Source organism: Primulina tabacum, chromosome 4, assembly GCF_025594145.1.
Source record: "Primulina tabacum isolate GXHZ01 chromosome 4, ASM2559414v2, whole genome shotgun sequence".
Taxonomy (NCBI): domain Eukaryota; kingdom Viridiplantae; phylum Streptophyta; class Magnoliopsida; order Lamiales; family Gesneriaceae; genus Primulina; species Primulina tabacum.
Window position 1 is genome coordinate 16,554,108 of NC_134553.1, and position 10,807 is coordinate 16,564,914.

The 10,807-nt window shown below is 36.8% G+C and overlaps 1 protein-coding gene across 1 annotated transcript; it reads left to right on the forward strand.

Moving 5' to 3' along the window:
- Window positions 1-373: 373 nt before the first annotated feature.
- Window positions 374-4,216, forward strand: LOC142541571 (exonuclease V, chloroplastic-like). The gene is given in 8 exon segments (XM_075648077.1): window positions 374-674; window positions 676-733; window positions 901-1,005; window positions 1,451-1,572; window positions 2,386-2,535; window positions 2,642-2,795; window positions 3,307-3,383; window positions 3,663-4,216. Coding segments are annotated over 8 exon segments (1,212 nt in total). The 5' UTR covers window positions 374-399; the 3' UTR covers window positions 3,934-4,216.
- The last annotated feature ends 6,591 nt before the right edge of the window (window positions 4,217-10,807 follow it).

Here is a 10,807-nt window from a genome sequence, read left to right on the forward strand (position 1 = left end):
CGCTATACGCCTACGACGGTAGATTTCGTGATGGGATTCTGAAATCATCACTAATTATATTCACCGAACTAAAATTTCTTTTTTTTTCAAATGCACCTTCCATTTGAGGTGCTCTTGTGGCTCAAGAACCTAATTTTGAGAGAACCGGCGAAAAACCCATAAATTTTATGTGCAAGATAAATAATAAATAAATGTAATTAAAAAAAATAAAATAAAAAATAGGAAAAGTGAAGCTTTCTTGAGAAGGGACGGCAATAAATAATCCCTTCATGATTTGAATCCACGGTCGATATTCAATCCATGTCCTCTTATAATCTGATTCGACCAACTTTTATCTTTGTGGCGTTCCCAACGGTCCGTTTCTCTCCCCCGGATACCCCGCCGCCTACGAGACCCAGCATGACTCCTTCACCGACTCGTCCCCCATCCACCGCCAAATTCCCCGTAGAAATCATCACCGAAGAGGAGATGTCTCTCATCGAAGCTGCTTTCTACTCCGTCTCCGCCGCCCCTCCGTCCGTTCAGTTCGACCAGAAGGTCAGGTCGATTAGATCTATTACTATGTTGTCTAAGCGTAGGCTCTCCGGTTGTACCGAATCGGTGAATTCGGATATTGAAGATTCGGGTCGGATATTGGGTCATATAGCCGAACAGGAGAGGATAGTGCTTGAGTCTTTTCCTCCATCGCTTCCGCAGGAGGAGAGGCCTTTCTGTTACCGACATCACTTCTACGGTAAATTTTTACTTTGGCTTTTTGGTTCCATAGAATTGGTCTGGACGAGTAGAATAGTTGGTTCATCGATAGATATCAAAAAAACAAATCTGAATGTAGTACACAATCATTATTTCAATGCTTCCGAATCATATTAATATGAGACAAACTTTCCAAATTTATTTTAGGAATGGTGTGAAAAGCAAATGGAATTTTTTCTACTCTTGGGCAGACCTAAAAGTACCGAAGCTATGAAAGCAGGCAGTGCTCGCCACATGGAGCTCGAAGAAGAGGTATCTCTACAAACTCTTGTTTGCATTATATTTGTGCTTTCAATTGTTTTAAGCTAACAACCAAGCATAGGCGTGCTTTTACTTAAAGGCGGTAAAATCATACAAGGGAGGGGGGGGGGGGGGGGGTTTAATTTGTAGAATTCAGATGAATGTTAATGTTAATAACAAGTGTCGCATGGTGAATAGAAATGTTGATGAGTATTGAGTCTATCTTGTAAAATTATTATGCAAGATCGCTCGACCCACTGTTATGTTTCATGTATCAGCTCTGGTAGAAAGATTTTTAGACGTTTCACATGATTCTTCTTTCAAACATGTAGCCTACTGATATACACGTGCTTCGGATGGCTCCTTCGGCCTTTCTAATTATTGAATCAAATGTTTCCATGCGGTTTGTCTTTATTTTTTTTTTACAGTTTTATGAATTATCTTTTAATGCTTGCAGGTTGTTAAAAGGGTGAAAATTGATGTTGAATCAATTGAAGATAGGTGGGCGGTTAAGTTTATGAATTTCATTTGGGGCATCAATCAACTGCTATTAGATGGATTGACACGAGAATTACCTGTGTGAGTTTTGACGTGTTTGTTAATCCAGTTCAATAGTAGGATGTAATAATACTTTGCATTTGCGAACTGTCTAAAATTGAGTTGACATTGCCCGATTTCATGATTTTCACTGATTGGCCTCTTACCTGGGCCCTTTTTTCAAAGAAAAACACAATATTCTAGCCTTAGGAAATTATTAGAAAATGCTTACTTTCGTTTCTGCACTATTTCATTGAAGGGAAACATCCCTTGAAACTTTCTTTGATGCGGCACGCAAATAATCTTCCAGAGAATATGTGCTTATATTCAACAGATGTACATGGTCAATCAATTGGACGATCATAACAGGAACCTCAATGTGATCATAGTTTATAGCAGTTGAATCTGCAATCTTTCTGCATGCCAATGTATATATATTTTTTAGTGGTGGTTCTCCGAAAAGAGTTGCATTAATTTTTTGAACCAACAAAGATAAAACACGAGTTTCTATAGTGCTTATCATTTAAGGGGTTGGCTCATTTATGCAGCAAATTAAACTCTGAAAAGCTGCTAATTGTGTTGATGGGGATGTGTTTGATTTGCCTCTAAGAAAGTAAGGAATTAGATCCCAAGGTGCACGAATGCTCTGGCTTCATTAGTCTCGATAAAATTATGTTTTGAATTTTGGAGCATATGTAGGCTATACTTTTAATGGTTTATTATTATTATTTACGCTTTTATGTGGAAAACATGTCAATTATGGACTGGATTTTTCTCACATTATGTTTTTTGCATCTTGTTACATTATTCATCCCCAGTGTTCTTATTATATTTACTCATCTTATTTGCATTCAGAGTAGGCTTTGCAGAAGGTGTATGGATGGTTGGAATAATAGATGAAATTCGGATGTCTTTGGTGGAGTCTGAAAGAATACCGATATTGGTTGACACGAAAACTCGTGTTCGAGCAACACTTCCAGCTGAACCACAAAGGAGAAATGGAAGGTACAAATTTACTGGAATAATTTCTCTCAAATCACTTGGCTTCTATTTTCTTTCGGGTTTTCCTTTCTTTACTTGTAGGTCATTTTGTCAACATCATTTTTGGCAGGCTTCAGTTAATGTGCTACAAGTACCTGTGGGACAGTTTAGTTGCAAACAAATTTCCCTCACATAAGTTTTTTGATTACTTCTCACTGAATCCACATTACATTTTGTCGCCCGAAGTTAGACAAGTTACAGAGAAATCAGGCTTTCCTTCAGAGGTAAAAAAATTTGTCCGATAACAGATCCCTACCTTGTTTCCTCCATTTTCCGTTGTTTTTCTTGTTTATTTGCTTGAAGATATTGTAACGAATCGCTATCTCTATATCTCAACTCCAGGAATAAGTTCTTTAATATCTTCACGGCAACATGTAGAAAGTAATATAACAATTAGGACATGACAATTGCAGTCTACTTTAAGACAATTAAGACATGGAAGTATTTGAAATTAAGGAATAAGTTCACATGTTTAAGGCAACTTGTAGAAAGTAATGGAACAATTAGGACATGACAATTGCAGTCTACCTCAATAAATTTAAGATATGAAAATATTGTAACGAATTGCCTATCCCTGTATCTGAACTCCTGGATATTTTAAGATGATCACCTAGGGTATGTACTTAGACTTCTCCTGTAAGGTGCAGAGAGCAGTGTTTTTGTGGGTAAAAAAAATCATCTCATAGAAATCAATGTTCCTTGGTTCATTCTAATGTTTCTCTTTATGGTTTGCAGACTCTTGATGATTTAGTGAGGTATTTTCAAAATAGTTGCTGTTTGCTGCCTCGGGCTCAGGACCAGCTGCTTTTGAGGTTTGCCATCTAAATATTTTCTTTTGGTAGTTAACCTCTTTCGGCTATAATCCTCAATATTTCTAGGAATGGTTCGCGTTTCTTCTCCCATGATATACTCTTGCATGTCTTTAAAGCATATTTGGAATTACCAAAATAGTTTTTTAATATCTTTAAGGCAACATGTACAAGGTAGCAGAACAATCAAGGCATGGCAATTGCAGTCTATTTTTGTATTAAAAGATTTTCTTTCGGATAATATGCTGTGTTCCATTCAAATATTTCAATTTCACGTTGTAGATACGAGTTACAAGAAGATCAATCATTATTGGGTGAAGATCAATTTGATTATGAGCCCGCATGGTTCGAGAGCCAATTAAGTCGTGTATGGAATTTTGGCAAGGGGGAGCGAGAAGCCATCTTCACTCCAACTGAGGAGCGTTGGAAATGCAAGTTCTGTAAGTTTTCTTCTCGATGTCCTGCAAACTCTAACATGGATGATTCGGCAACTCCACCAGAGAACGAAAATTTCCTTTCTCCGCCAATTCCTTCAAAGAATGAACTGTCCTAAACAAATGGTTCACTCCTCTTCAGAATCATTCAGTTTCATTTTGAAGCTTCTTCAGAAGAATCATATACTGAAGCTTCTTTGCAAAACACATCGGGGATGCTTCAACAAATTTGTTGCAATTTTGATTATTTATTTATTAGCCTGTAATCGATAGCTTCTCCGAGTCCTGAAAATCACTTTATATAATATCATTAGAGCTGGACACAGTGGGAAGCGAATCACTCCGAGGAACTCTTCAAATTTTTATGTATTTTTTTTAATAATTATTGCTTCCCATTGCATATGGACCAAGTTGAGTCGGATAATTAAAGTCTTGTCTTGCTATTGATTATGGTACATTTACAATTTATGCAGTTTATGGCCAATAATGTGGATTCTTTATATTTCCTATGTAAATAGGTCGTCCGGGCCCATTTTAACCGTGTTCTCTATTTTAATTTACTTTTTTTTTTAATATTTGAGTATGTCACATTGTTATATCTATCGAATCTGTCTAAAAACATAAGGTAATGCAAGATTTTCAGCCTATATATATATATGAGTTTTTTATGGGTCATTATGTTTCCGTGAGATAAAATAAATTTTATAGAATTTTACCAGAATGTCGTCGGGTTGTGTCTTTCAGGCTTTATACAATGTTTCTCACAGTCTAATCACACAGTTGCAACTGATGGTTCCCGACGGATATTCTTGCGACGCATATTCTTTTAGCAACATCTAGCACAATCCTCTTTGTTTTCTATTTCAAGGTGTATAGTGATGGATTTAATTTGAAAATTATACATGAGAGGAACAAAAGGTTAGAAGTTTTATTCAGACATTTAAATTTTATTATAATAGTAACCTCATGTAAATGAGGAGATTACTTGTTTAGCTATTTAAAGTAGCCGGAAGTGCAACACACGTAAACATAAATAAACTTCAAAAAAAAATTTATTTGAGAGAAAATTGAAGGGGATGATCGACGTCTTCAACTTCCTTCTGTCTTGATATTTATAGAAGTCATCCTCCTGATTTCAAATTCAGACTACATATTTGTAGATAACTTTAAGCATTATTGCTTTCCAATTGGTACCGACAACGTCTTGTATTACGTGGTCCAGTTTTCCACTAGTTAGTGATTCTTTATTCCATTAATTAGTGGACCAGTTTTTTGTGGTGGTTGAGTCACCTGTCACATGACCCTTTATTTCTGTAGGGGCATCTTTGGCTTTTGAGGTTCCCGAGAAAATCATTTTTTATGTGGTCCTTTACTACTTCGTCTTATTTCTACAAGATGTTTTCTCTCAGTTCTTGGCGTAAAACCCTTACGGAATTCTAGTTCTTTCTGGTTCGGGTATTCTGGGTGGATCATTTCTGATCATCTTCCAATGTTTCTCATGTTAAAGAATTTTCGGCGAATCTCTTTACTCTCCGGCAACTAGCTATTCCACAAAATAATTTTTTTCTTTTTCAAATATTTTATTTGCAAATTTTGTAGTTTTTCCTGTCATTATATTCAACAGGAAAGATTTATTGACTCAATTTTGATAAAATTTAAATAGAAAAGTGACTCAGTTAATCTTTGTGAGACAAACCCATAACCCTCATGCTTTTTCTGATAGATATGTCATCTTCAGTGAATGAAGCAATAAGTGGTGTTTAATTTACTGCATGATCCTTGATGAATTTCTGTACATTCATATCTGGCCTCCTAAGCTTGATAAAATGAAAAGCTTCATGTGAGGCTTTTCCAACTGGTTCTAGTGGTACACTAAAGGAGTATAGCTCTAGGATGTCTTTTTTGTACAAATAATTATTATTTGCCATTTCTCATGAACAAATTCCTAAATCCCTTTTGGCAATGCAAATATTTCTTGAAAACTGAGTGATGCAATATATACAAAGGCTAGAACCCCAAACACATATCATGTCTTGACTTCCTTAGGATAGGCATTGGATTTCATTCATATCCCTGGATATTTTCGTGATATGTCAACCCGAGTTGTGGCTGGGTTAAATCTTGTTCTATTTTTTTTACTTTCTCTCAGTTATGATGACATACCAAAAATGGATAAACAATAAATTCATCAATATCAACCTTATAATTTTCTTGATCTTTTTTAGGTTTACAGTTGATCTTTCTCTATTCAATCCCGGGGTGAAGGGTTTGATTGATGGCTTGAGATGAGGATTTAAGTCGGGTCGACTCATCTAAATATGTTCACAACTTTTCACTTGTGCTAGGAGTGTTTAAATCCTCTACTCCAAGTATATAGTCATGTACTCGAAAACTCTCATTTGAGAAGCCAATTGTTTCTCAATGGCCTGGATGATAGGTTTTTTAATACCAACAATAACTAAGTATGAGCTTGTAAACAACTTGTATTTCGATCAGAGAAAACGGTCTTATCATATTGTTGTAGCCTACTCGCAACTTCTGCATTTAGGGCATTCTTGATGAACTCGTTTTGAAGCATTTCAAGGTCTTACCTCAAATGCCTCTGCATTTTCAAGATGACATCAACATCAGCTTTGTTCAACTATTGTTAGGAAAATTACAAGAATATTTTCATGAGATATAATAATAATAATATTTAAGTAAAGCTTGCCATCTTGATAATATAGCCTTCTCGGGTTTGGATTTAATTATATTTTTCAAGAAAGATTTTACCTATGTATTATCAACTTTCAAAGTTAATTTCTTAGCAAGTAAAAATAATGATCATTTCTCAAAAGCACTTTTATTGCATAGAATTCATCTTTATTAATGTTCCATTTTATGGCTTCTGTATTTGAGAATAGTCCATATCAATATTTTCATGAAAGTTCTCCTTTTGGTGTGAGCTTTGTAAACACTGCTGCTCGCCAATGATAATTGACATATGTGTATAATTACAGATCTTCTTCTTGAGAAATAACTATTTTTGAAATATTTTTGCAAACCACTTTTAGTTAGCTAATTCTCTTAGTATGTTCTTTTATCCACATGAATCTTCCATATTTCTTTAATAATGAATTAAACATTTTCTTGTGTTTTGCAAGGTTCTTAATGAACATTCCAACAAAGCTAACAATTCCTAAGAAACTTTGAAGTTTCTTTTCTTTTAGTTCATCTAGGAAATTCTGCACTTTTTTTTTCCACTATGTATTTTTGTATAATTATTTCTCTCATCGATTTCTGCTCCAAAGAATTCAATCTTCTTTGTAGCGATGATTATCTTCTTTTCAGATATGATTAGTCTTTTTTTACAAACGTTAAATAATATCTTCAAATGTTTAATATGTTCTTCCATATTTTTAGATGCTATTAAAATATCATCTATATAGATAAACTGTGAGGGCCCGTATTTCGTATTCATAATTTTGCGGAATTATTAAAAATTTTCTCTTTAAATAAATAAACTTGCAACGTATAAAAACTTTCGTAAAATAACCCAACGGTTTAACATAAACATAGCAGCGGAAACTGAATAATGTTTTAAACAATAACTTAAAAATGAATAAAAGTTGTAACAAGAGTTTGAACATAAAACTGAATAACTAAACGTGAGGTCCTCGGGTTCGTACTACCGCCGATCCGAGCTAACTCACTGGTCCCCGCCCTCAGCCTCTGCATCGTCAGTACCTGCATCAATCAAGTCTAGTGAGTCTAAAGACCCAGCATGCATATATCGTGAATAACAAATAAATACGTAATAAGATCGCATGCAACGTAAAAATATCGTAAACTGAATCGTAACGTGATAACATAAGCATGAGTAAATATAGATACGTGCACATCATAAAAATCGTACGTAAAAGCTTTGCTCACTATGAGCCATATCATATCATATCGTAATTTTCTGTAGAAATAATGTGTCAAAGCAAGTGGCCCATAACATAATCGCTTGATCAGACTAAACCACAGTATACTGGATGGTAGAGATCACCACAGCCCTTGGACTGGATATCCGTACCCGTACATAATCCTAAACCAGTCGTAAGTCACCGGGTGGAGAGGTCCCCGGTCACGCATCCCGGCTTCCAAACCCATACTACTTGGAGAGGTCCCCGACTGCGTGCGTCAGCTTCCAAACCCATAACATAAATGGCCACAAGACAGATCGCATATCTCAAAAATAAAGCGTTTTCATATTTTTGCACTTAAATATACTTACAACCCTTATGCTTGGCTTAGTTGGATTGTTTCCCAGGCTCGCTGTGACGTAAATTATCGTGGGACTCATGGAACCCTAATTTGATCTAAAATGCACCCGAATGAAGTACGATGACTTAGGGACTTCCGAACGACTTGATACTCGAACCGTACTTAACCAACTTAATAAGTTATCGAATGTAATGCACAACAATAAAATATCATGTCCGAACCACAATCAATGAAATTGATGAGATACGGCCATGCATGCATCAAAACCGAGCCAAACTAGACCATGAACTCTAATTTCAACCATGTCTCCGAACCAACCTGAACCAACATCGAACCAACATCTAGCCATGATGAAAATATGCTTAAACTTACTGTAATTACATAAAATTTTACTGGAAATATGAATTAAGGTGCAAAGGAACCAAAATCGTGAGGCGCTCTTACGAGAGTCACTTTGGGACTTCGCACCGTAATTTCTCGTACGACTTCTAAACTTAACCAAATCACAAACAGCTAAAAACACGACCTACATAACACATTTGGGCATGTAATAGTCCTGGGCTAATGGCCATAGGCCAACCAAGAACCAAGAACAAGACTCAAGGGCCGGAGCTCACTGCTGTCGAGAACACACACTGGAGCAGCTTGTCGCTTGCTGTCAAAATGGCTATTAAAAACTGACCATGGCTCAAACCAGTGGTCACAACACCTTCTTGACATGTTGAGGCATTGGTTAGTCCATGGCTAAGGGCCCTAGGACAACAAAGAACCAACCAACCACCTTAGAACAAAACAAGAACCACCTGAGAGCTTACTGTCATACATGATCAACCTGAGTTGTTTCTGTCCAAACAATTTGGGACATGGCTCAAGCCACTTAGGCCCGAATTGACCACGTCTAGGCTTGCTAGGGAAGGGTCCTAGCCATGGCTACCAGCCCTAGGCCAGCCATGGCTCGAACACTATCCTAGACAACCTATTGACAGCAAATATACCCCAAATGTGACACTTGTTTCTTACCTTCTGTTTTGAGCACTTAACTTACGGTTTTGGGGCTTGAACCCTTGATCAAACTTGACCATAACACACCATAGGACATGACCATAAGCAGCCTTGGGAGCCTAGGAACTGAGCCAACCTGCAAATCAACAAAACAAGCAAGGAACGTGACATGCACAAGATGGCCGAGAATGGCCTATGGTTCTCAAAAATATTTTCTTGTGGTTTCTTTCTATAAAACCGAAACCATGCACATATATCATACTAAAAATATGTAATACACTTGATTGATGAGAAAAAGGGAGAAAATACACAAGCATTAAGTTGTTTTTACAATAAACAACACGATACGTCGGACCGGGAGACACGGCAACGGAAATGAAGAAACCTTGTTATTGTTGCTGTCTTGGCCGAGAATGGGAGCTGCTAAACCTCTGAATTTTCGTGCTAGGGGGAGTGGAGAAGGTGGTGAAGGTTGGTGGTTAATAAGGTGGTGCATGGGTGAGTAAATGATGTCAAGTTGGGGGGGACATGCATGTTGAATGGTTGTCATTTGTTTTGTTGGGGGAGTTAAATGGTTTGGGATTGTGTGGAGTGGAAATGACCGAGAGTTGTCTTTCCAATTAGTGTAGGATTTTGTTTAAAAGTAGAATCCTATGTTAGATAAGCTTGATTAAAAGGTTAATTAAGCATAATCTTGATGAATTAAGAAGCCTACAATAAAATTGGTGATTAATTAATTAAAGTAGACTTAATTCCACTTGATTTCATTAAATTAAATTATTTCTTAGCTCGGAATAAATTTAGGAATATTTTTGGATCATAAAATTCATCTCTGATTTCCTATCTCCGGTCCGGTCTCGCATATATATCTAAAAAGTTAAAATTTGAAATACGCGATTTAAAATCCTTAAAAATAACGTAAATGATTTAAATGCAATTAAATCAACAAATTCTTAAAATAATAATCATTTAAAATTAAATAATAGAAATTATGCACATATCTACGCATATTGGTTTTTTCGGGTACTACAACACTCCCTCCCTTAAATAGAATTTCGTCCTCGAAATTAGAACTCACTGAATAAATCTGGAAAGCGACTCCGCATCTCTGACTCTGATTCCCAAGTAGCTTCCTCATCGGAATGATTAAGACACTTGACCTTCACTGATTTGATCACCTTGTTCCGAAGCTTCTTCTCCTTACGGTCTAAGATCTGCACTAGTCTCTCTTCATAAGACAAGTTCGGAGAAAGCTGCAACGGCTCAAAGTTCAACACATGAGAAGGGTTCGCTAAATACTTCCTCAACATCGACACATGGAACACATTGTGTACTCCGGCCAGATTCGGCGGAAGAGCAACACGATATGCTAATGTCCCAACTTTGTCGAGGATCTCAAATGGTCCGATGAACCTCGGACTAAGCTTCCCCTTCTTTCCGAATCTCATGACACCCTTCATCGGTGCTATCTTCACGAAAACATGGTCGCCAACGACAAACTCTAGATCTCTCCTCCTCCGATCGGCATAACTCTTCTGTCGACTCTGAGCAGTCCTCATCTTGTCACGGATTACGACTACTAGATCGGCAGTCTGCTGAACGATCTCCGGACCTAACTCTGATCTCTCGCCTACTTCATCCCAATGAATTGGCGATCTACACTTCCTTCCGTACAGTGCTTCATAAGGAGCCATACCCATAGACGACTGAAAGCTGTTGTTATAGGTAAACTCCAATAATGGC